The following is a 22,452-nucleotide window of genomic DNA, read 5'->3' as shown; positions in this document are numbered from 1 at the left end:
AAAAAAACATGTAAATGCTCTACAGTGTATTGCCTGTGCTTCAGAAATAGCATTGCTTAGTGTTATTATAAAATGGTTCATTTTAAAATGAAAAACAGATTGGATTCATCCGTTTATCAGCTGTCTGGTTACAATGTTGGTGGAAAGTATTTCTCCTGGCCCAAGCATCCAGACAGTGCGTGCCGTGGTCAAGTTGCCCAGGAGTCAATGGGACAAACAAATAACGCAACACAGCTCACTCTGTTGATTACACCATGTGAGGTAGGTTTGTATCCCTCTATCCTCGCAGAAGGGAGGCATCATGTCTCTGCTGTGCAGAGCTTTATCCCGTGTTATCCTCCGATTACATTTACATAGAGAATGCAGCAGGGAGGGAGAAGGCAACAAACTGAAGCACACTCCACCTGCACCACAAGAGGCGATGTGTGAAATATGTATTCAGTCTTTCATCAACCTCTTTATCTGCTACGCATGGGTTATCCTCATGTGTAAAGTCCTCTGTTGTGTTAGCTTTGAAAAAGGAGGAGGAAACTGTGATCTGTGTTCTATTAATCATAGTCCAGCTCCATGGCTGTCCCGTTATCACACATGTGTATAATTACAGGGTATTTGTGCTTTAAGCATGGCTCTATTGCCTGGAAATGGAAGAGTGGCTCCACTGATGAACTCCCTGCTAATAGGACTACCTTTGATCTGCATGGAGCATGGAGGGCTTACAGAACTCGCAGGTTTTAATTATGAAATACATGAAAAATAGATGCTGCACTAAGTGCCGACCATGACTGCAGTGAATCACAGTAGCAGTGCGCTCGCTAGTTTGCCTCTGCTTTTCCTTCCTTTATGTCTTCCAGTGCTCAGAAAATACCTCAATCCCCGTCTCTCTGACTCAGTTCGTTAATGCGAAGAAGCAAAAAAGACAAGTCCATGATATTAATTAGTGGATTGACAGACATGTAATTCATCTCAGAGGAAGTTTTCATTACATGGGAGGCTTCAGAGGGGCAGTTTGGCTTATTGGCAAGTGCTAAGACCAGACCTAATGGGGCTGCAGTTCCCTCCCATTTGAGCAATTACAGCCAAGTCCTTATCAGCAGAGCCATGAGTCCACTGTTGTGGGACCTTGACTTCCAACACACTCACATAGAGTGATCCTTCCCCACAGACTCTTGTTCATTAGACAAGTGCCTGCTGTACTGTACTTTACTGGATGAGAATTGAGACTGAATGAGTGATGGTAATGAAAGGGTTCCAATATATTTCTGAGTCAGCCTTTATAGAGCTGATATTAGCTGACATTAGTTTGTCATCAAAGCACTAGACTTCTCCCCCTTGAGATGATTATACAAGCAGTCTTGTGTGTAAAGTCTATGCAGACTTGGACAGCTCTGGTAACAGATTGTCACCAACTGTCAGAGCACACATCAACTCACCTATCCTAATCCCATCTTTTACTTCTGCTATTCTTGAGATGATGCATACCGAGCTCGGACAGGGGAGTTGAATAAACAAATCTTGTGCAACACTTCATCTGTTACAATGACTTATACCTTTGGCAGAAGCAGTCTACCACTGTGGTTTCCTGAAGTAGATCGCCTGTGAATCATCCTTTGCAAAGAGGCATAGAAACAGAAGACGAAGAGAAAAACAAAACAAGTGAGAAGAAGTGATTTCAAGCATGCTGTAGATCTGAGATTCTCTTTATTTAACTGCAGTATGCAGCCAATTGTGAATATGTAAGTTCTCCTGAATAGGTTAGCCCAAGGGGGCACATCTCTATTGGCCAATTGTATAAGTCTTACAACCCGTTATTGTAAAAAAAAGTGCATAACTGGAGTGTACGCCTTGGGAGCTGTAGGTAATTGTATTCCTCCTTTAGATTTCAACTTGTGTAGGGCTAAGGTAATAAATTGTAATGTGAACAGAAATTCACAAGTGTTGTCTCTAGGGAATGATTCTCTTGTCTACTGGAGAGGCAGAACAACCCCATGCCCCTCTTACAACATATACATTTCAAATTATATAATAGTTAAAGCCTTTTTATACAAGTGTGTAAACATACCCACTGGTGGCCTATACAGACTGCTGTTCAGTAACAGTAAAGTGAGCTAGGGTGGTCTGCAGAGTGTGGTTTGTCTTTATTTATGGTGCGGGCTGAAAGGCTATTGGGTTTCATGTGCGGTTGAGGCTGGATCACTGGGAGATTACCGCTGGGCTGGGAACCGCCAGTGCAGAGAGTACACAGAGGCCTGCCTGTGCCCCTGGCCTCACTTTGACCAGCGCCCAGGGCCTTCCTGCATCCGTCAGGCCCCCCGGGACCAGCTCGCACTCAGAGGAGAATTACGGTATAGTACAGCTAGAGCCAGGATCAGAGTGAACAACATCAGAGCAGTAGAAACCCGAATATTTTGGCTTTTCACCTGCAGTACTGTACTGAATCACAAAAATATAACTGAATGGAATGGCTCAGTGGTTTCTGATTGGGCAGTTCCCTGTTTAGTTTGTAGACGTTTCCTGAATCTTTTTTTCTTTCACCATAGCTAACCTTCACTGGTTCTCTGAGCATGTTTCAGATTAACACTGAGCACATAGTGATAAATATTTGTGCAACGGTAATGATAAAAACCATTCTCCTCAGAATAGCCTGTAACAAAAAGGCTGTTGGTGGTGTGTAAGAGCCTTGGACTTTGTACAATGGATGTTTTTGGATCTTGTCGTTTTTTTAAGCTCACATATAAGTGAACCTGTGCAGCAGTGTCTTACCAATAACAATAGCACTTATCGCAATGTTCCCTGAGGTACAATTAAAATTCCGTCAGAGTCTTCAATCTGCCTCCCAGCCATGCCTGCTGTTTCTCGGCCCTCCTGGGCCACATCAATTCCTCTGCTGCAATGCATAATTCACGAGCCACCAAACAGCACCGAGGACTCACCTGGAGACTCACAGGCCCAGCAATGCAGAACTGCTCTGGGGGAGACGATGTACATGAGCCTGGGTGACATTTGTAGGGGGTGAGGTGCATGTGACATGGTACCTTAAGTCAACAAGGGCTACTATGATCTCAGGGTCACTCTGATAACATTGCTTTCTCCTCTGGGATCTCCCAACTTCTTGCCTTTCCCAGTAAGGCATGCATTTTTTTCTGTACGTTCTCCTTTCGTCTTCTGAAAGACGATTGTGGTGTCCTCTAAAACTAATTTGGATGTATATCTTCTATTTGCAGACAATTCCATAGCGATGCATTGGAGTAACCTGTGGAGTCTCAGAGTGGTTGCTTTTAGTTAAAACCAATTAGAAATGACCAGAAATAACAGCGCCTGGAGACAGAGAAGTCATTTTTCACTTGAGCCTCCCCAGAGAGTTGGCCTCTCCATGGATTAAGTGTTTTAGTATATTAGGGGGCAGCTGATTAGAATCATTGTGCTTTTTTAATCATTAAATTTTTGCATGTATAGTTTATAGCAGTATAAGAGCTAATAAGGCTAAGTGTGTCACTGCAAAAGGGAGGATTGTTTAAATGACTTTGTGTATGGAACTTGGCCTTCACAAAGACTGCCAAAGTTAGAACAGCAGAGAGGTCCTTGAATCAGATCACCTATGGGCTCAAAACGTATTGTAGCTGTGTATTACCATATCTGAATGTATAAAAACATTTTGTATGAATGCAATGAATGTGTAAAAATGTTTTGTTCAATTGAATTCAAATGAATGTGTAAAAAAATATCTGAATAGATGTAATTTTTCGAATCCGTAAGGAGATCTGTAGCTGTGCATGACATTTTGTGAACAAATGAAAAAGGTTTGCACAAATAATTTCCAATGTGTGAGTGCATAAAGAAGATTTGCACAAAGGTTTACAGTTACGCCTCAAAGGTCTGCAGTTTCAATAAAGGTTTGTGGTTACCCACCTACAGTATCTGTTTCTGGGTGAAAAAAGTTCACACAGAACTCAATTGTATGTATGAATCCCAAGTTTACAGCTACTATGAGTATCAAATCTATGAGTATGAGTCAAACCTATGAGTACAAATACTTTTGTCCCACATTCAACGCTTCCTCTTGAATAACAAATGGAGTAGCTCTGAAATGCTAGGGGTGCATCTGCTGAAGGCGCTGAAAGCACACCCCAACTGAGCAGCCTCTAAGCTTCTGAGCTTAACAACACTCATGCTGAACTCCCTTATAAAAATAAACACTTTAAAATAGGCCTTGTTTGTGTAGGTGAACTCCATTTAGAAGAATGACACCGAATTCCATTGAAAAAGATGATAATTTAACATAATGATGATTGGTGATGGATCACTTGTTAACTAGTTATTTAAGTTACATTTTTACTGAAATAAGTCCACATTTATTTACAGAATAGGTGCTGATTTAAACAGTGGCTCCTAACGGTACTTTATTTTTAAAATATCATCCAAGTTGCTCGTTTTACACCTACAATCAAGGCCTATCTTAAATTGTGTATTTTTATAAGGGAGTTCGGCATGACTGTTGTTAAGTTCAGAGGCTCAGAGGCTGTTCAGTTGGGGTGTGCTTTCAGCGCCTTCAGCAGACACACCCCCAGCATTTTCGAGCATCCCCACTGGCTATTCAGGAGGAAGCATCAAATGTGGGACAAAAGTGTTTGTACTCACAGTTTGATTTGTAATTGTAGATTTGACTCGTAGCAGTAAATTTGGGATTAACACATACAATTGTGTTCTGTGTGAACTTTTTTCACCCACAGATAGATGTGTATCTGCAAACCTATTTTGTAACTGCAAACCTTTGATGTGTAACTGCAAACCTCTGTGCAAATCTTCTTTGTGCACTCACACTGGAAATTATTTGTGCAAATCTTTTTCATTTGTTCACAAAATGTCATGCACAGCTACAGATCTCCTTATGGATTCAAAAATTAAATCTATTTGTTCAGATATTTTTGCACATTCAAACATTTGAATTCATTTGATCAAAACATTTTTACAAATTCACACATTTGAATGTATTATACAAAATGTTTTCACACATTCAGATATGGATACACAGCTACAATACTTATGTGCCTATTTTTAGCCCTTAATCATCCATCTTATAATAGGAATTTTGATGAGATGAGCATTGATGCAAGAGCAACCTTGCATCATACCTTTGTACTTTGGCTGTTCCTCATACTGTCTGACCCACCACAATACTCGACTATCTAAACAAGTATATATTCTAGTGTTCTAGTGTTCCTCAAGCCTGAATTCATACTGTGTTAAATTTCTGAAATGTATAGCGCCATAAATCACAACAAAACATGTTTCCCACACAATTGGAGCTGCTTTTGGTGCTTTGTGATGGCTAAGAAGAGACACACATTAATTTTTTCTAATTATTTTCTCTCAGGAATGTAGCAGCACTTTGTCAGTCGGGCAGGCGGCAGCAGTCAAAAGATGGACTACTGAATGTGGCTACATCTATCATTCTTAAGATGACCATGGCTAAGGCACCGTCATTAACCAGCAACCTCAGGAGTAGCCTAAAATTAACAGTCCCATACAACTGCCATCATTAAGACAGGGCAATAACCAAACCTTCACATTATTGTCTGATGTTTTTTTTTTTTCTATCTGCGAGGCCTTATTAACTGGAGACAGTGTGTACTGCAAGTGTGCATTCCCAAGGCCTATGGTATTGACCCGTAATTCCAGTAGGTGTCTAGCCCGTCCCTCACTGGATTTTCTTACAGCTGGGTGTGTTTCGCCGGCTGTGTCCTTGTGTGCGTCGGGCGTGCAGCAGTGGCATGTGGAGCAGGCAGCAGGAAGCGAGCCTCCCTGTCTCCCCAGACTGAACAGTGAATGAGGATAAGTGAGGAGCGCCAGTCAATGAATCAAGCAGCAGGGAGGGAGCAGCCAGGGGGGGAGTGTGACGTCCCCACGGGAGAGGCCTCGCATTAGGAACTTCCTCGTCTGTGTGTTTCTGGCACAGGTTAAATGGATCGCTCCCATTAGCGCGCTGAGAGGACAGCTCCATTATATGAAGGAGACTGTAACTTTGAATGTCACGGTGCAACAACCCCAGAGCACGCCTCGTCTCCCAGGGAGGCAGGGTGACAATAACCATCCATGATAATCATTCCCTGTCAGGCTTTAAGGAACCTGAAATTATGACGTACAGCCTGCCGTGCGCCTCAGACTTCATTACAGCGCTGTCACTTTGAGTCGCCTGCAATGGCACGGTGCTCCACAGCCGGCTGCAGCACTGTGGCTGCCAAACCCCAGACTCACTCTTCTCCTGTCTAAGTGGCATGTTTACAGGATGTGTGCCCCCCTGCAGATAGATGTGGTGGAGGTTAACCTCCAGTCATCTGCACAGTGCCTCTCTTCCTCTATAGCATAGACAAAGTCTCATGAGAACATGTGCTGAATTGTTTACCAATGCGAGGGGAAATATGACTGATCAAAGGCCACAGTGTGACAACTGTCCCTCCTTCCATTGTGACAAATGGTAATGTAGAAATTTGAATTCAGCTGCAACTTCACACAGACAGCAGGCTTGCATTTTAACCTCAATTTTTATTATTACTTAAATAAATAATGGCCACATAGATGTGTAGAAAGGGGCGATCCTCAGGCTGTAAGCATGTTTATACCAGCCTGTTTGTCAGCCAAGGAGAGATTCACCTCCAGACTGACCTCTGAACCTGCCATCCAGTGGAGAAGACATGAGCTGGCAGGCATTGCCAATGTCAGTGCCCAGAGCTAACTCCTTCTTTCTCACCGCCTGACTCATTCATTGGCTTTGTGGCCCCTTCTCCTTGCCACCTCCAATCACAGGGCTCTGAATGACACATAGAGGAGGAAGTGGGCCTACAAACCACCCCCCCGCTTCCTCTATAACCTGCATAGCAACAGGCCGTATGAGCATTTTCTGTAAAAGACAGAATGTGTATCTTAGAACGTATTTGTTAAGAGAATAATTTTCATATCACTAGGTGTTTGGGATTTGGTCAGTGGGAGATGCAGAGTAGTTGGGAAGACCTTTTATTGCAGCACACACACATACACAGATAAACAAATGCAGGTTTTGGCTGTGTTTCGTGGAGTTTTTGATGTACATATATTGTTAGGGTTTTATTGTTTATTATCTCTTTCTGTGCATCTAGTTTTATGGACTTAAAGATACACCGTGGAGTTTTTGACCACTTGTGGCACTGTAGAGCAATGATTTCTTGAGCTGTTCCCAGTATGATTAGCACACGCATGTGGACACACATGATACACACTTCTGCTGACTTCAGAGGGTGGGTATAGTATATTGACAGTTGGTGCTGGCACTACGCCATAACAGGTAGTGATGTGGACAAAAAGTGGAGAAGAAGATGACTGCTGGATAATTTAAACAATGCAGGTTTCAAAACCAAAATTAGCACATTTTCATGATGTTATAAATGCATGTTTTGGTGCATCTACATGTTTTTTCAGCCCTTAGGGATACACACAATACTTTGTAGTGAGAAACTTTCAATGTCCAGTAAACAAAACTGTATTTGTTTACACTGAATTCCCCAGGGTACCCTTACAGTAAATAATACCCCTTCTAAAATAGACTTGACTTTATGATGCATTTAGATTTAATATGTTCACTACAATAGGGCAATACAAGTTTACTTAATATCAGAATTACTCTATAATAAAAAATAATGTATTAAGTATATTAATTAGGAAATTCAGTGGTTATAAAATTATGATCAGTCATTACTACATATTTGATGTTGAGATGAAAATCTGAGGTTTAGAGAATTAGCCTTTTTTGTGTCTGATAAATTGTTACTTTTTGATGTTATTAGTGAAAGCACCAGTGACAGCAAAACAATACACATTATCATGTGGTCTGTGTGGCTAACCTTGGGGAAAAAGCATACACATAAAGTTTACCCACACCTTCACAGAGACTGTGAAGGTGTGGGTTCACTTCCTTTCTCATAAACAGTTTTGCAAAGCAAATGCTTGTTTATAACCTTACGATCTCTGGTGAGACTAGAGCTCAGGGAAGTCACTTTTTTGCTCCTTGTGTAACATGTATTTCATTTGGCATGAAGTGCCTTCAGATTAAATCATATGTACACATTTTGTCTATAACTCTAACTAGACTCCAATTTGAGAATGTCTTTGAAAGTATGTAAAGATTTATTTATGTAGCACTTTTCCAAACAAAAGTTACAAACACTTCATATTAAAAGTATTAAATATTGCATCAAACAAGCAAAATAATAACAAGATAGAACTTACAAAACAGAAATAGTATGTGTCAACTAACAATTGTTTTAAAAAATGTATTATTCAATTGATTGGATAATTGTTTAGTCTATAAAATATCAGAATGTAGTGAAAAATGCCCATCACAGTTTTGTAGAGCCCAATGTCATTTGATTGAAGTGCAGAATTAAGACTCGGTTACTGTTTATTTTCTCCTTGCGTAATGTCACAGTTGGACAGAACAGAAGGTTTTGGCCCCGAGCACTGGAACAAGGCTAGAGCTCCATCACAGACTGCTGGCCCCTAGGTGACTGTTTCCCTCTTTCTGCTCAGTGGAGTTGATATCAGTTATGTGTTTCTGTGTGTATGTCTATAGGAGGCTGAAGGGCTTATTTGTTTTCCCCCTCGTTGCTCTTTGACTCGTTTCCCCTCAAACGTGTCTGAAACATTGTTATCTCCGGCCAGACGCCTTTTTCACAGAGTTATTGAATCATGTCAGCTCGCCGTCCCCCGAGTTTCAAATGCAAGCTGTAGAAAAATTAGCCATTGCTTCCGCATGACAAGTGGGATCTATTAGTGTGCTCTCGCCCTGCAAAGCATGAGCATCCAGCGGGCCTCTGGGGACCACGGCTGGCTGTGCGCTCGTCCGCATCAGGCTCCTGGGGCATTAGACCAATGCTGCAGACAGGAGAAGCAGCCGGAGTCACAGCAAGGACCGAAGTGGCTCATTCGATGAGTTGACACCCGAAGGAGTGAGGAAGGGCAGTATGAGCAGTGGCAGGCCAGCTCCACCTCAGCCAGGTCTGACTCACGCTGGTCAGACTGGCCACTTGTTTGATAAGCAGACTACACACATCCCTGCTTGTATCTCAGATAGTTCATCAGATGTTTTTGTACCACTCTGGACATGCAATTCTCAAAGACCCTTATAAGTCTGAGGGTGAGGATGATATAGATCCTTCCGCCCCTACACCGCAACGCTTGCTTAATTGCAGCACTGCTTGCAAATATTTTTGAGCTTAGGTAACATCATTTATATTTGATATAATTCCAAATGTATGTAAGGCGGCTCAATGAGAGCAGTGTCCCTCTGATATAAATGATTATTGTTCAAATCTTAAGTGGACTCCAACACAGGCTTTTGTGGAGACAAATATTTTTACAGCCAGCAGGCTCCATTTAGACCATTTCACAGCACAGTTTCATGTCAACAGCTATCATTTCCCTGAACTATCATCACCACTGTGCTGCAGTTTTTATTGACTTATAAAAAGCATGGACTTTGGCATTTTTTTAGTTAACTGGTTTCATGACTAACTGTCTGGAAATAGTTAAGCTGTCGTTTGTAATGGTATCAAATAAAACGTTCTTGAAGTCAGTGAAGGTGTCCTTCAAGGGTCTATCGTGGTTCCTCTTGTTTCTCTTCTTTTATCAATCACAGTTGTGAACAGTGAACAAACAAACTTTACAAAAGACAATCTGTCTAGACAAGAGCCTTGTCTGTCTAGACAGCTAGCATGAGGAGCACCTGACCAACTATTTTGAATGTCAGAATTTGATTCTTGTATAGAAATAAAGCTTCTTTCTCTTCTGTTACTTTGATAACCATCATACAGTCAACAATTACAGTATGTCCTTGATTAGCTGTGCTCTCCATCTACCCTAAAACCTCATGATTTTGTGTATCACAGTGCACTGCACATTATGGTGATACATTTTTCACTCACCATTGTGTCTTATATAAAAAGGTGTGGTGTTCCTCGTTTAAAAAAAACAAAACATGATTATATCTTTTAAATGTTTCATGTAGTCATTTTCTATATATTCTGACAGTGACTAAACAGTGCTGTGTATGTTAATTTGTTATTATTATATTATACTTTTGTGTTGTGCTTTCATATACATTTTTTTTATACACAAGTACAATCTCGATGAGACTATGTACTTAAATAAAGGATTAACTTACTAACATTGAGGTCAAAGTGCCTCCATCCCGCTCTGGGCCACAGGCTTAGTCATATACTCAGGCCCAATCAGTGGGGCTGCTGAGCACATTAGCATTCCAAATGTTGTTTGTTTTACAATGAATTTCATTCTCTGCCTGCAGAGGATAGAGTTTCAACCACCTTGTTGTGGATGTTGATGTAGCATGGCCGCAGGTCAGACACCAGTCTACACACATAATTGCCTTGGGCCTGCCACCTCAATGACCTTAGACAGTGACAGTCTGTTGGACCACAGGGTCCTCTTCTTCATTGTTATCATCACTATCAATTAGATTTAACCAGAGCATCATGTAAATGATGCTTTCAGCTTGGTATTTATTGTTGTTTTTTATGTATTGGTATTCATGGTTTTCTCTTTCTGTTCTCTTCTTGCAGGTATCTCAGTAACAAAGAAGACACATACCTGTAAGTACAGTTAATTTTTATTATTTTATTTTTGTTGCACTACAATTTTAAGGCTGTAGAAATAGACATTTAACTTCATTCAGAAATATTCTACACAAACTTCATGTGAAAAAAAAACCTTCATGTCTTATATATAGTAGACATAAGATATCTTGTTTGTATCCATGTTTTTTCATCTTATGTTCTTATATAAATATTATTTTTCTGACTAGGATTGTGGTAAATCAATACCCTCAATTAGATCTGTGCCATCCGCTTTCACTATTTCTTCATCTTGATCCCAGGGAGAGTATGATGATAACCCCAGAGAGGAAATTAAAATGCTATGCAGTCTTATGACTGCTTGATAATCATGCACAGTTGAAGCAGCCAGTGTGCTGAAGCACCTCTTTGTTTTCTGCAAGGTCCTGCAGCTGAACAACACGGATGTGGTGTTGTGTGGTGGTTTGTAACCTCTGAGGCTGCATTAACTACCAAGAGTTTGTATTCTTCAAGTACAGATCATATCACGAAAATTGAAAGATACTCACACAGTATGTGACACATGTGAGATGCAAGGTTTCTTTGTGCACTACAACGATCATACACAGACTTTGCCTTCTCTAACCAACACTGCCTTTTCAATTTCAGTCTGCTCATGAAGAATTGATGAACAGTCAAACCTGTAGAAATCAATGATTTCCAAGAGATCTGTACTGTATTTTGACACGTGTGAAGTGTAATCGAAAAGGCATGTTAAACTGCTTTTGTGTAGTGTACTGCAGTGTGCGTGTGTGTCTGCGTGCGTGTGTGTGTGTGTGTGTGTGTGTCTACGTCTATGTGTGTGTTCACTGTGTGAATGGAAGAAACTAGCCCTGAAGGCTATCCTTTCGCTCTGATCACTCTGATGAAACTTGTGGAGAGGGAAGGCCAGAGGGCTTTTCTGTAAGAGCGGTCGGAGTGTTTCAGATTGTGAGATGTTGCATCTCACTCTGTAAAACTCCTCAGCTCTTTCTTACATCAGACAGCAGGGCAAAGGATATGATCTTCTACGCAAGACAGCTCTACCTTACTCAAACAGCCCCGTCAAAACAGCAGCATGATTGTGTGTTAAGCTATTTGCTTGTCTGGAGGGGCTATGGTGTTTTTTTTTTTTTCTTTTTTTTTTTTTTTTTTTTACATGTGTGCGTGTGCATGTTCGTGTTTGTGTCAGGATATCTTCAAGGTAAAAGAGAAGAGCTTTGACCCACCATCCACCGCCCCACTATCTTAATTAGTGCGGCGCTAAGCACCTCTACACCGGAAGGGGGCTCAAATCAAAGAGCATGATTTAGGAGTCTTGGGTTCAAAGCCCTGGGCAGAGACTGGACTACGCTGTCTCATTTCAGTGAGAAATATTCAAATCTTGTCCGTGTGAGGAAATCAAAGTAAAGCCCCTTAACAAGTAGTTGATTGCTGTGCCTCACAGACAGGAAGCGACTGTGGAACCTCGTCAGAGCTGTGTGCACAAGAAGAAGTTCAAGGGCCAGTTAATGGTCATTGAGAATGTGGAGGGAAGGTCTTTTTTTTTCAGAGAAGCCTGGTGATTATTTGGCTGGTGGAGTAATAATGAGGGAGATCGCACTGCCCTACATGGTTATAGTCAGGCTGTAGATCTATTTCTGTTCCCAGAGTGAAAACATTGGCTTCCCCACTACACCAGTCCACACTGGCTCTTGTAATATGAGCTAGGCAGTCCCGTTTGTGTATGTGTGTGTGTGTGTGTGTGTGTGCATATGCGTGTGTGTTTAGAAGGTCTTCCCAGTCCAACCCAGACCACAGGGATGGTCCGTGTCTCTGACTAACTCCCTACTCTGCCTGAGTGATCAAACTGCTGGAAGCTCCCCGCCATGCCAGTCCCCTCATCAATATAAATTACAGGGGCAGCTGTTCACTGGCAGACTCCTCTCTTCTCTGCTCCTCTCTTCTCTGCTCCTCTCCTCTCTTCTCTTCTCTTCTCTTCTCTTCTCTTCTCTTCTCTTCTCTTCTCTTCTCTCCTCTCCTCTCCTCTTCTCTCCATTCTGCACTTCCCTTTTCCATCCACCTAATTTAACTAATCATTTAGCCATCAGAAGATGAAGTATTCTAGATGAAAACAGATACTTACTGTTATCATTGTGCCAATGACTGTCCCCATTCAGGCTGTTATAAAAACTTACATAGATTTACCATCTGAAGCAGAACCTTTCTCTCTCTCTCTGACTTCCCTTCTCTCTTCATTCCCCATAAGGGGTGGCCCCTCAGCAGCACTTTCTCTTACCGCAAGGCTATAATTCTCAGCAAGAAGTCAGCTGTGGTTTTCCTGTACATTTCCCTGACAGATTTACAAATGCTTTCTTGTATGGACTTTTAGTAGCAGTTGACTTTTAGTAGCCTAAAAACGACCTGTGTAAAAAAAAAAAGTGACAGCAAAAGATCAAGGGCTTACATTTCGTATTGTAGGTTTTTTTTTTTTTTTCTTACTTTGATGGTGGACACCAGATATACGCCATCACCTTCTCCTACCTCGGCAGGCCGGCGTTGCTGTGAGATGAGTTTCTGTTTGGACCTGTTGAGAGAGATGGTGTGGAGCGGAGGATCAGATGCAGCAGCTGATTACACCGAGATTAGACGTCTCACCTCTAATCTACCATCAGCAGTCTGGGGCTCTGTCTCACAGCTCGAATAGCAGAGAGCCAGCTAGCACACACACGGGTCGTGTAGCCAGGATGCTCTTCCTCGAACAGAGCAGATCTCCTGATTACCTTGAGCTAATCCTGTCTCTCTCTTGCAGCAGTAGATGTACAATATACTGATTGTCTGCTGACTGTTCAGACAATGATACAAAGCAAGACCGCAAAACTCTGGATAATCACAATAAATTGCCGGTTTTTCTACAGTTTGCTTTTGATTAGACAAAACATGCAAGATCACTGACGTCAACAAAATAACCACCTTAAACACTTCACAAGCTGAAATTGCATCTTTCTGACAATGTCACCAAAAGTTTAAAACAGATAATCATCACAGAAACACTATTAACTAATAGTCAAGCACTGTTAATTCGTTATTATTGTGTTTGATTCAATTTTATTTCACATGTGTATCCTGCCCATCCTTTGTATTAACATGCACTACTGTATATGTGGTGTGTGTCTTGGTTTAGATTGGGAATAGAGTGGCCAGAGGGAGGCAGTAATACAAATGTGACTCTGGGAAAAGAAAAGGAGACAGACGAGCCTTCCTCTCTTCAGTCTTACAGATACGATGTAGAGCCCCAGTCTTTTTTCACCCTATATTTATCTCCATTGCGGTGACAGAGTCCTTACACTGATTGAGAAACATGGCCTTGCTCCAGCATCTTCATTTATTTGCTAGCAGCTTGTATTGAGTTTCTCTCGTCAGAGATGTGCACTCACATAGTAATAGTGCAGCCAATCTGTTTTAAAGGAACCAGATGATTTAGATTTTTTTGGCGCTGCCTTAGAAAAACTGAGTGCACAGTCGGAGGGAAAATAATATCAGTCATTGAGACTCACTCAAAGTTAAAAAGCCAGAACTTGTAGATTTTATGCCTCTACATTTCACATTTCTCTCTTTACAGTATATTTTTTTAAAAGTAGTCTGGTGTATTTTTGCAAATATATGCAAACAACATTATTAATCCCAATAATGCTCTCTGTGTTCACATGGCACAATGACAGGTTGTGTCTTTAAAGCATCTGCTTTACCTCTAAATGACAGCAGATCCCGCTTGGGTTTCTGAGTAGTAGAACACTAATGCATTGGCTGTGTGAGCTGAGGTATTTTCAGTTAATCAAACATGAGATTTATGGTCCTTAATAGTGCTATACATTGCCAATTTAGGAGAATAATATGTCCCAGTTGCTGCCTAATTTTGCTTGGCAACAGGCGCACTCCTGTGGAATCGCCCGGGGCAGTGTGAGTTGTCTCTGCATAGCTCAGTGTTCCATGCTCAGTGGTTGTTTGAAGGTATTTCATCACATTGTTGCCTTGATTCAGCTCTGTGGGGATTTGTTAGTTGCACTCATGTGGGAAGTGCATCCAGTACATTGTTAAGCTAGGGCTGATAATGAAGATCAGCCAGCCAGAGTCCCCTGAGCTACACGGAGAGAGATAGTCTAGTGAGACGCACAGCACAGACATAGTGGAGCAGGACGAGCACACACAGCAATACACACAGACGCAGAGGAATCATCAGCACAAAGCATACAACACTGAACTGTGCTGTGGTGTATTAGAGTAAAAAACACAATACAGTAGCGCATACTGTACAGTAAACTATTATCAAATGTTAAACTCTGTTGTTCTTACTGAACCTTGCCAAATTATAGTTTAAATATTAGTTGAACAATCATGTGATCATTTTAATGTTGTTGCCTTTTTGTCAGGATTGAAATTGACAACACAGGGCCCCACTAAACACAGCCACTCTTTCTGTGGAAAGTTATTTGATTCTCAGCGTGATACTAGAACTCGTTGTTTCCTCTTCTCCCAGAGCAACATTGAACGCTTAAATTGACACAATCTTTTTCTACCTCTGTAGGCTACTGTAGGTTATGTTTCATCTTACTCTATTTGTTTGTTCCACAAAGAGAGTATTTTCTTTTTGGACATTTTGGTTTAATCTATAATAGACGGCTATTTTTTTTTTTTTTTTTTTTTTTCTGAAATAGGTCAGTGTAATCACAACAGTGAGGGATGGACAGTCACTGTAAAAAGGAAATCAATAGAGCTATCTATTTGTCGTAAACCAGGCCAGCATGATTTTTCTCCATTTTTCCACTCCTGCCATACTTTTTCCTCTCCAACACAATATGGCTGGTCCTCATTTTTCAGTAAAAGCATTATGTCTGCCATTTTGTAAAATTGCAAATGGCCTTTGTACATGCACTTTCTTTGCATAAGTTTCTCTGGGTAAGGACGCTTCTTTTTATCGCCTCCTGGGGGCCCAGGGTGTTTTATAAGGAGGAGAGTGGTGAGGGGAGCCATAAGGGTGCACGACAGCTTATTGTGGGGCTGGGGGTGCTTTGCTTTTGTTGGCTCTTAATCTGGTTCTTCTCTTGGTGCCGGCTCTTTCAGAGAATTTGAGCCGGAGCGAAGAGAGGCCTCGTCAGCTATTCCTCACCCTTTCCCTTTTGTGTCTCACCCGAAACTGAAAGGCCCTGTCTTGAAGTGTTGTCAAGACAAGAAAACAAGAGTAAGTGACATGTGACAAGGACACAATGCTTGGATGGGCCAGCCAAAGTAAGTGGCCCCATCTGCTGCGGGCGATTTCTCTTCTGCCGGCTGTCTGCCGCCTCAGGTGAGAGGGGCAGGGAGCGAGGGCTGTGCTGAGATGGTGGCGTCTGCCAGGCGAAGCAGTTGGCATGGCTGGGAGGGCACGGCCATCCTCGCACTCGCTGAGGCACAGCACAGTAGACTAGCCTTTGCACAAGTGCAGGTTATCCGTCACTCATCAGGTTTCCGATGCCTCATCACTTTCCCATGGTGTACACACATTCAGCGCAGGACAAGAGTGTCAGCATGTAATGAAAGGTTTGATTCATGGAGGGCGACATAGGCGGAGGTCATGGAGCTCCTCCAGATATGATCCTGACTGATGCTGATGGGGAAGCTTTAAGATGGGGGGCCATAATTAAATGTCCTTGTGCCATCATCAAGTTCCTCTGTAGCAGCCATACACACACACACACACACACACACAGTCCTCTCGTGATCTAAGCTTATCTCCCTGAATGTGTATCAGAAATTGATGGTCTTCACTCCTCACTGAAGTGCACTTTGAGACAAATTATACCAAACTGAAGCAGAGGAAAAAATCTATTGTCAGAAATATTCCATTATGGATTTTTTAGAATGTGAAAATTCTGATGCAATATTATGCATGAATAAAGGAGAGTAAAATTAACATATATAATTTAATTCCTGAATTATTCATCGGAATGTTGTTGAATAAACCATGCAACGAGCAAGATGTCCCCTATAATAACATTCCTTTGAAATATCTTGTAAGCGCCATTTCAGGATCAATAATAATCGTCACAGAGCATCAAAGAAAAAATATGTTGGGACAAAACACAACAAACAAGAGTGTTTGCATGGAGAGCATCAAATCTTTGTTGAAATTGAATTAGATTAATTTGAAGTGAGGATCATATCTTTCTGGCAAATAATGTCATTCTGTTCAGAAACTGAAGTAGTAGAAAAAAAAAAGTAACATCTACAGAGAAGAAAGCAGAAGTGCTCACAAAAGCTTTCGGTGATATTATACATTGACATTTGTGCTGATCGCATTGTGCGCATTTTGTTGAATCTGCTTTATTAGAGAAATGCTGTTTTTTTTCCCCGTTGCTATTAATTTGTGTTTCTGTGGGTGTACAGTGTGAGAACAGAGAGATGTGGTTAACCCATTGTGAAGTTAGCCGTCATCATTAAGATTCTACAGATAACAGGCATGCGGATTTCTACTGCTCAGCATTATAGGATCCCAGACATCAAAGGCAGGTTTTCATTCTACTGTGTCTGCGGCACTGTGAAGGGAAAAAAAAAGAAGAAAAAAAAAAGAAAAAAGAAACGGGAAAGGAGATATGGAGTCAGGAAAATAAGGCAGATTGGGAGAAGAGAGGAGAGCATGTATACATACCTGCTTGTGAGTCAGGTGACACAATGCTCTATAATGTGTTTCTGCCACAGAGGGTCCCTCCTGCATAGTTAGCTCCTTGCTAAATTGGCGTCCTCTCTGATTAAGTGGTATAGTCCTTAATAATGCCGTGGCTGACTGCAGGTTGGTTCACTTTAAAGATCAAGTTCATTTCTCACCATGGTCATTAAAGCTCAGGTCTGCGTAATTCAAATCAATTCACTTTTTTTTTTATTTTTTATTCCATTTCACTTTCACACAGTGTAGCCTCCTTTTATATCTAGTCAAATGTGACTCGCTGTCAGCAATGTGTTGCTTTGTACAAATCTTGTAATACTATTTCCACTTCTATTACCCAGATATTACAATGAAGTTCGTCTTAATTCAGATTACTTTCTCCTTCGGCATGGTGCCATTATGCTTTTGCCATTACATCAGAGTGAGCTGTGCTACAGTGTGAGTATTGAATGTACAAGAGAGAGAAATATGCTGTTCTCCAGTATTGTGCTGGATTACAGAATCAAGGTCGACTCACAAGACACAGAGCAGCATTATCCCTTAATCCTGTGTTTTGGTTTCAAATAGCCTTTTTACACCTAATCTTCACAAGTAAAATGACAAACATGAATACTGAGGTAGGTATTTAAATGTGCATTACCTGCAATGTTAAGGTCAAAGGCTTATGCTGACTTACAGTGGCTCTATATTTCATGAAAGAACAGACGATCATGTGTTTGCCACTTATTTTGTTGCGTCTGTATTACAGAAGACTAGGGAGTCTTGTGATGAAATTCCCTCAGGCCGTTTCAGATGGATAAGTCTGGGAACTTTTCATGCAAACTCTGAGTCATTTCTTCTTTGTTTTTCTACTTTTTCCTATTTACAGTCTGTAATGTTTTGAATGAAGTTATTTCCTTTTCACTTTAACCTCTCACCCAAGTTTGGGCATTATACTTTGGGCATTGGGAGGACAAGCTTCAATGAGTCACCAGATATAGTGAGTATACCAGTTGCAGCACTGAGGCACTGTCTCCCCTTGACCAGGCTGGTCTTAGTGTGTCTGTCAGGCTCAGTTGTGGCAGAGCTGGAGGAAACTTAAAGGTGCTGTGAAAGACTAAAAGTGGGCCAGTCGCTGCTGCCTCCTGTTGACCTACCTTGTTCAGAGGGTCCAGGTACAGACTGATGACAGGACTCCTCCTCAGCGGACCACATTACTAATGTGTGAGGGTGCAAGAGGAGCACACCCAGTGATGAATCACTCCCCTGCACCCATGGCATCCTCATAAGTCAAGAGTAAAAGTATTGAGAGTGCGCACGGTAAAAGAGCTCCTTCGTCCCATCCGCCGTAGAGAAACTCCATCCAGGCCCGGTGGAGGAGGGGAAAGGGGAAGGCTAAGTGGTGCACGTCGCACATAGCCTGAAGATCTCCCTCAATCTTGAGGAAAACATTAGTCCCTCTGGTGACTCACTTGTTTTTATAAAGCTCATAGAACTTAGGAAAAGTTACTTTCATGTTTGAACAGAGCTGCTCTTTAATAAATGGGAGTAATCTACATTGCGTTGATCTGGACTGCCTCATCGGACCATTACCTGAAGTCATAGTGAACATTAAATGTGTTAGTTTAAGCTAAAGCAGTTTTCTTCTGAGAGTTTCTGCACTGAGCAGTCACAGGAAAAAGGCACTGCCTCATTATTCACTTTGGTGTTTCAGGAGAGAGAATAATGGTGAAATTGTTGAAAAACTGCAGAGGAAATATTGAGTAAATTTAGAGGTTTTAAAATAGATCTTTTTTCTATTGAAAACAACTTTATTGATGCAAATCTTGTACTTCACTGTTTATTTCTCTCTTTTCTTCTTTCTTTCTAGCCTTAAGCCAGAAGGTTAACTATTTTAGTTTACACGCCTACCTCCCCCCAGAGCTGACGTCGGGCTATATTGGTGATGTTGGGGGAGTGTGTAAGTTTGACGCTAGGTAATACATCACACACTCCGGGGGGTCTCCCTGGTATGCTCTTCAATAATGAAGTTCATTCGTTAACTTCTCCCTCAAAGGCCAAGTTCCCCTGCTGCCCTTTTCAACAGCCATTGCAACTCTTACCACAGTCACCCTACCAGCAGGGAAAAAAAACACATCATCATGCTTTTCCCCTTGACAGGCTCAGTGGTTGCCTTTGCAGGGCATGAAGAATAAGCAGGTCCATTACCAATCCCTCATGCCTGGTTATAGCCATAATTATCACAGGGAAAATGACCTGCTCTGTTTGGTTTGCTGTGCAGGAGCTGCGCCTTCCTAATCACCTCCTCCTTCCCTCCTGTCGTCCTCATGCCATGGAGATGGAGCTGGTTTTGGGGGAGTCTTGCCAGTTCATTAGAATTCACAGGGTTCCACCTCCCTGCCTAGCCAGGCTAAGCCTCTCACACAGGCTGCCATGCCTGCGATAATCTCCCCACCTCGTTCCCTTTCGCTCCTTCTCTCTCTATCATCCTATCCCTTTCCTCTCTGTCCCCAAGGGCAGCCTTGCACAAAAGAGATGCGCTACAATTCATTGTTAAATCTGATTTCTATTGATCTATTGAAAGATTGTTCCGTGAGATATATGATAGCACTCCAGCAGAGCTGATGATCTCTCTTTACCGCTGCCTTTGCATCCGACAAACCAAGTAAACAAACTGATTTATTCCAGTCAATTAAACAACAATCTTTGTTGAATAACTTTGTGTATGAGGTGCATATTTTTTTTCAAGGTTGTATCAATCAATTGAACAGCCAGTTCCAGTCGGCAGATTGTAAACACTTTTGTTGCTGCTCAAATGCCCAAAGACAGGAAGAAATGTCCTGGTGTAGTTATAGCAACACAGCCACTAAACAAAACCGCAAAAAAGCACAAAAAAAAAAAGCAGCTGAGAGTGTTTGATGTTTTCCATTGAAGTAGTTATCACTTTGTTCACAGCCTCTTGTCACTACCTGACTCATACCTGCAAGGGGTCATTTAACATGGAGCAGGCATGCAAGTAAGTGATGTGAAGTTTGGTCAGTCCACAGAGGACAAACTGGCTTTGCTGCCATGGTGACACAGAACTTGAACATTTTTTATTTACCTAAAACATTTGATTCAATTGATTTGGAAATACCAGAGACTCTTATTTTTCTGTCTTTTCAAAAAAAAAAAAGATTTAAATTTAGCTCTATAAATAACCATGGCAGTAAAACAAAAGGCTATAGCCTTGTCAACCATTCACTATAAGTACTGTGTTGTTGATTCTGATTATAAGACAGTTGACAGGTGAACACTTCACCTATGTAGGAATGATATGCTTTCATATCTCTTCCTTTTGACCCTGCTGTTCTAAAAATATTGTGTTTGTGTGTATGTGCATTGAGTGACAGATAGAAAGAGAGAGAGAATAGTGCTGAGCTGGCCTGGGGGCTGCTGTGCATATAAAGGATGAAGGGCAGTGTATAGTCACTAATATAGAGTTATCTGATCAGAGTGTAACTGTTAAGATTGTAAAAAGCATGAGGCTTATACCTACAGCTGCTACCTCGCTTGACTAGACACACTGTGCTGCTCCATGGAAAATCCATTAGCCGTAATGAGTTAACAGCATTTCCTGTAGCTACACATTATACCATAAAACTCAGGCAAAGCATCTGTGCGTAGTATGTTTCTAAACTCTTGCTGTTCTTATTTAAACATGTCTTTAAATGCAACCCTCCGCAGTCCTCTGGACATAACCCAATAGTGTCCTCTATTTTCACTGAAATAGATATTCCCTTTGTTGTCTGTGTGATTTATTGAAGTCTTCCCACAAGTGGAAGCCCCCAGGAAATTGCCTGGAATGGCCCTAAATTGGTTTATGATTGTGTGGTGTGGGCCGGTGCTGTTATGGTTCTAATATTATGCCCTCCACTCCTTGGCATCTATATTAAATTGATCTGTATTGTTTTCATGGAGTGCCTGTTGGAGCTTGTTAATTCTACCGCTGCTTCAGGCTTGTGGTGCAGTTCCAAACACCCGGGTGGCTCTGTGGTGGAATATAAGCCTCAGCTTTCTAAAATATATCCTGACAAGAGTGGGGGCACAAAATGAGGAAGTCCATAACTGTTTATCCTGTGGGGTCAAAGGCCACAGAGTGCAACAGCGTGAAGACTACAGGTCCTTGCTCTTAGAGGCCAGTCCAGAATAGCTTGAGTTAACGTGGATCAGCTGCATGGCGGAGTCTGTGCGTAGAATGGCTACTGACAGACTGCTAATGAGGCCATTATCAGCTCTGGTCCTCTCCTCTCCTCCGGGGGCACCAGTGGATGCTCTGCACCACATCTCAATTGAATTCCATTCCACAGAGCTTGTTTACAGTAAATACATTTGCTTGAATTAATACAAGAGGAGTCTGAGACACATGACTTTACTGGTCTAAATGCAGAAATTTAGTTCCTGGATCATCTCAGAATCAGTTGACAGCAACATCACTTTCACAATTTCTCTTTTATACTCAGGAGCATAAAGAAACGATTGACTAAAATGATTCCATTGATGGCTTCACGACACCACATTAATACCCACAGACATTTGACCATCAGTGCCTTTGTGGTTTAATCAATGCTCTAATGAACACGTATCAGCAGCATATTGGCATTCTGTCACTGGTAATGTGGAGCAGTCTAGGAAGAATGTGATCAAGAGCAAATGAAGCAGCTTTGCTGGAAACATCTCTCCTTAGGGAGGACCAGGCTTTTAAGCACAATTATATACAGTTGAAGGCACTATATTTGTTGCAGAACGGAAAAGAACAACATCAAGACCAATTTATCATTTTTTTGTCTCTCTTAAAGCATCCATCCACCCAAATTACAAAAGGCAAACATATTTTTACCTATGGTGGTATCTGGCCATCCAGATAGGTTTGGTTTTATCTGCCCAGGTTCTCTGAGATTTCTGCGGGCAACCCAAAACATTCTAGATGAACTGGATTTTGTTTGTGGTGGTCACAGTAATGAAAGAAATACACAAGATTTTTTTAAAAGACAACTTATTTTTATAGGACTATTTCTGTGGTAGAAATCAAATTGTGTTTTTTTTATTTTGTAATTTGAGTGAACCAACCCTTTAAATGTGAAAGTTGAAAGGGAGAGAAGTCACTGGACAGTAAGTCCC

The 22,452-nt window shown here is 41.5% G+C and overlaps 1 protein-coding gene across 1 annotated transcript in view; it reads left to right on the top strand.

The window, feature by feature from the left end:
• The window catches only part of roraa (RAR-related orphan receptor A, paralog a), a 191,912-nt gene that overhangs the window by 120,205 nt on the left and 49,255 nt on the right, over positions 1-22,452 (top strand). Inside the window, exon 2 of the mRNA XM_042410684.1 lies at positions 10,605-10,634. Coding sequence (XP_042266618.1) covers positions 10,605-10,634 — 30 coding nt within the window. The remainder of the gene's footprint in view (positions 1-10,604; positions 10,635-22,452) is intronic.

This window comes from Thunnus maccoyii, chromosome 5, assembly GCF_910596095.1.
Source record: "Thunnus maccoyii chromosome 5, fThuMac1.1, whole genome shotgun sequence".
Taxonomy (NCBI): domain Eukaryota; kingdom Metazoa; phylum Chordata; class Actinopteri; order Scombriformes; family Scombridae; genus Thunnus; species Thunnus maccoyii.
This window is presented reverse-complemented; position numbering and strand designations above follow the sequence as displayed.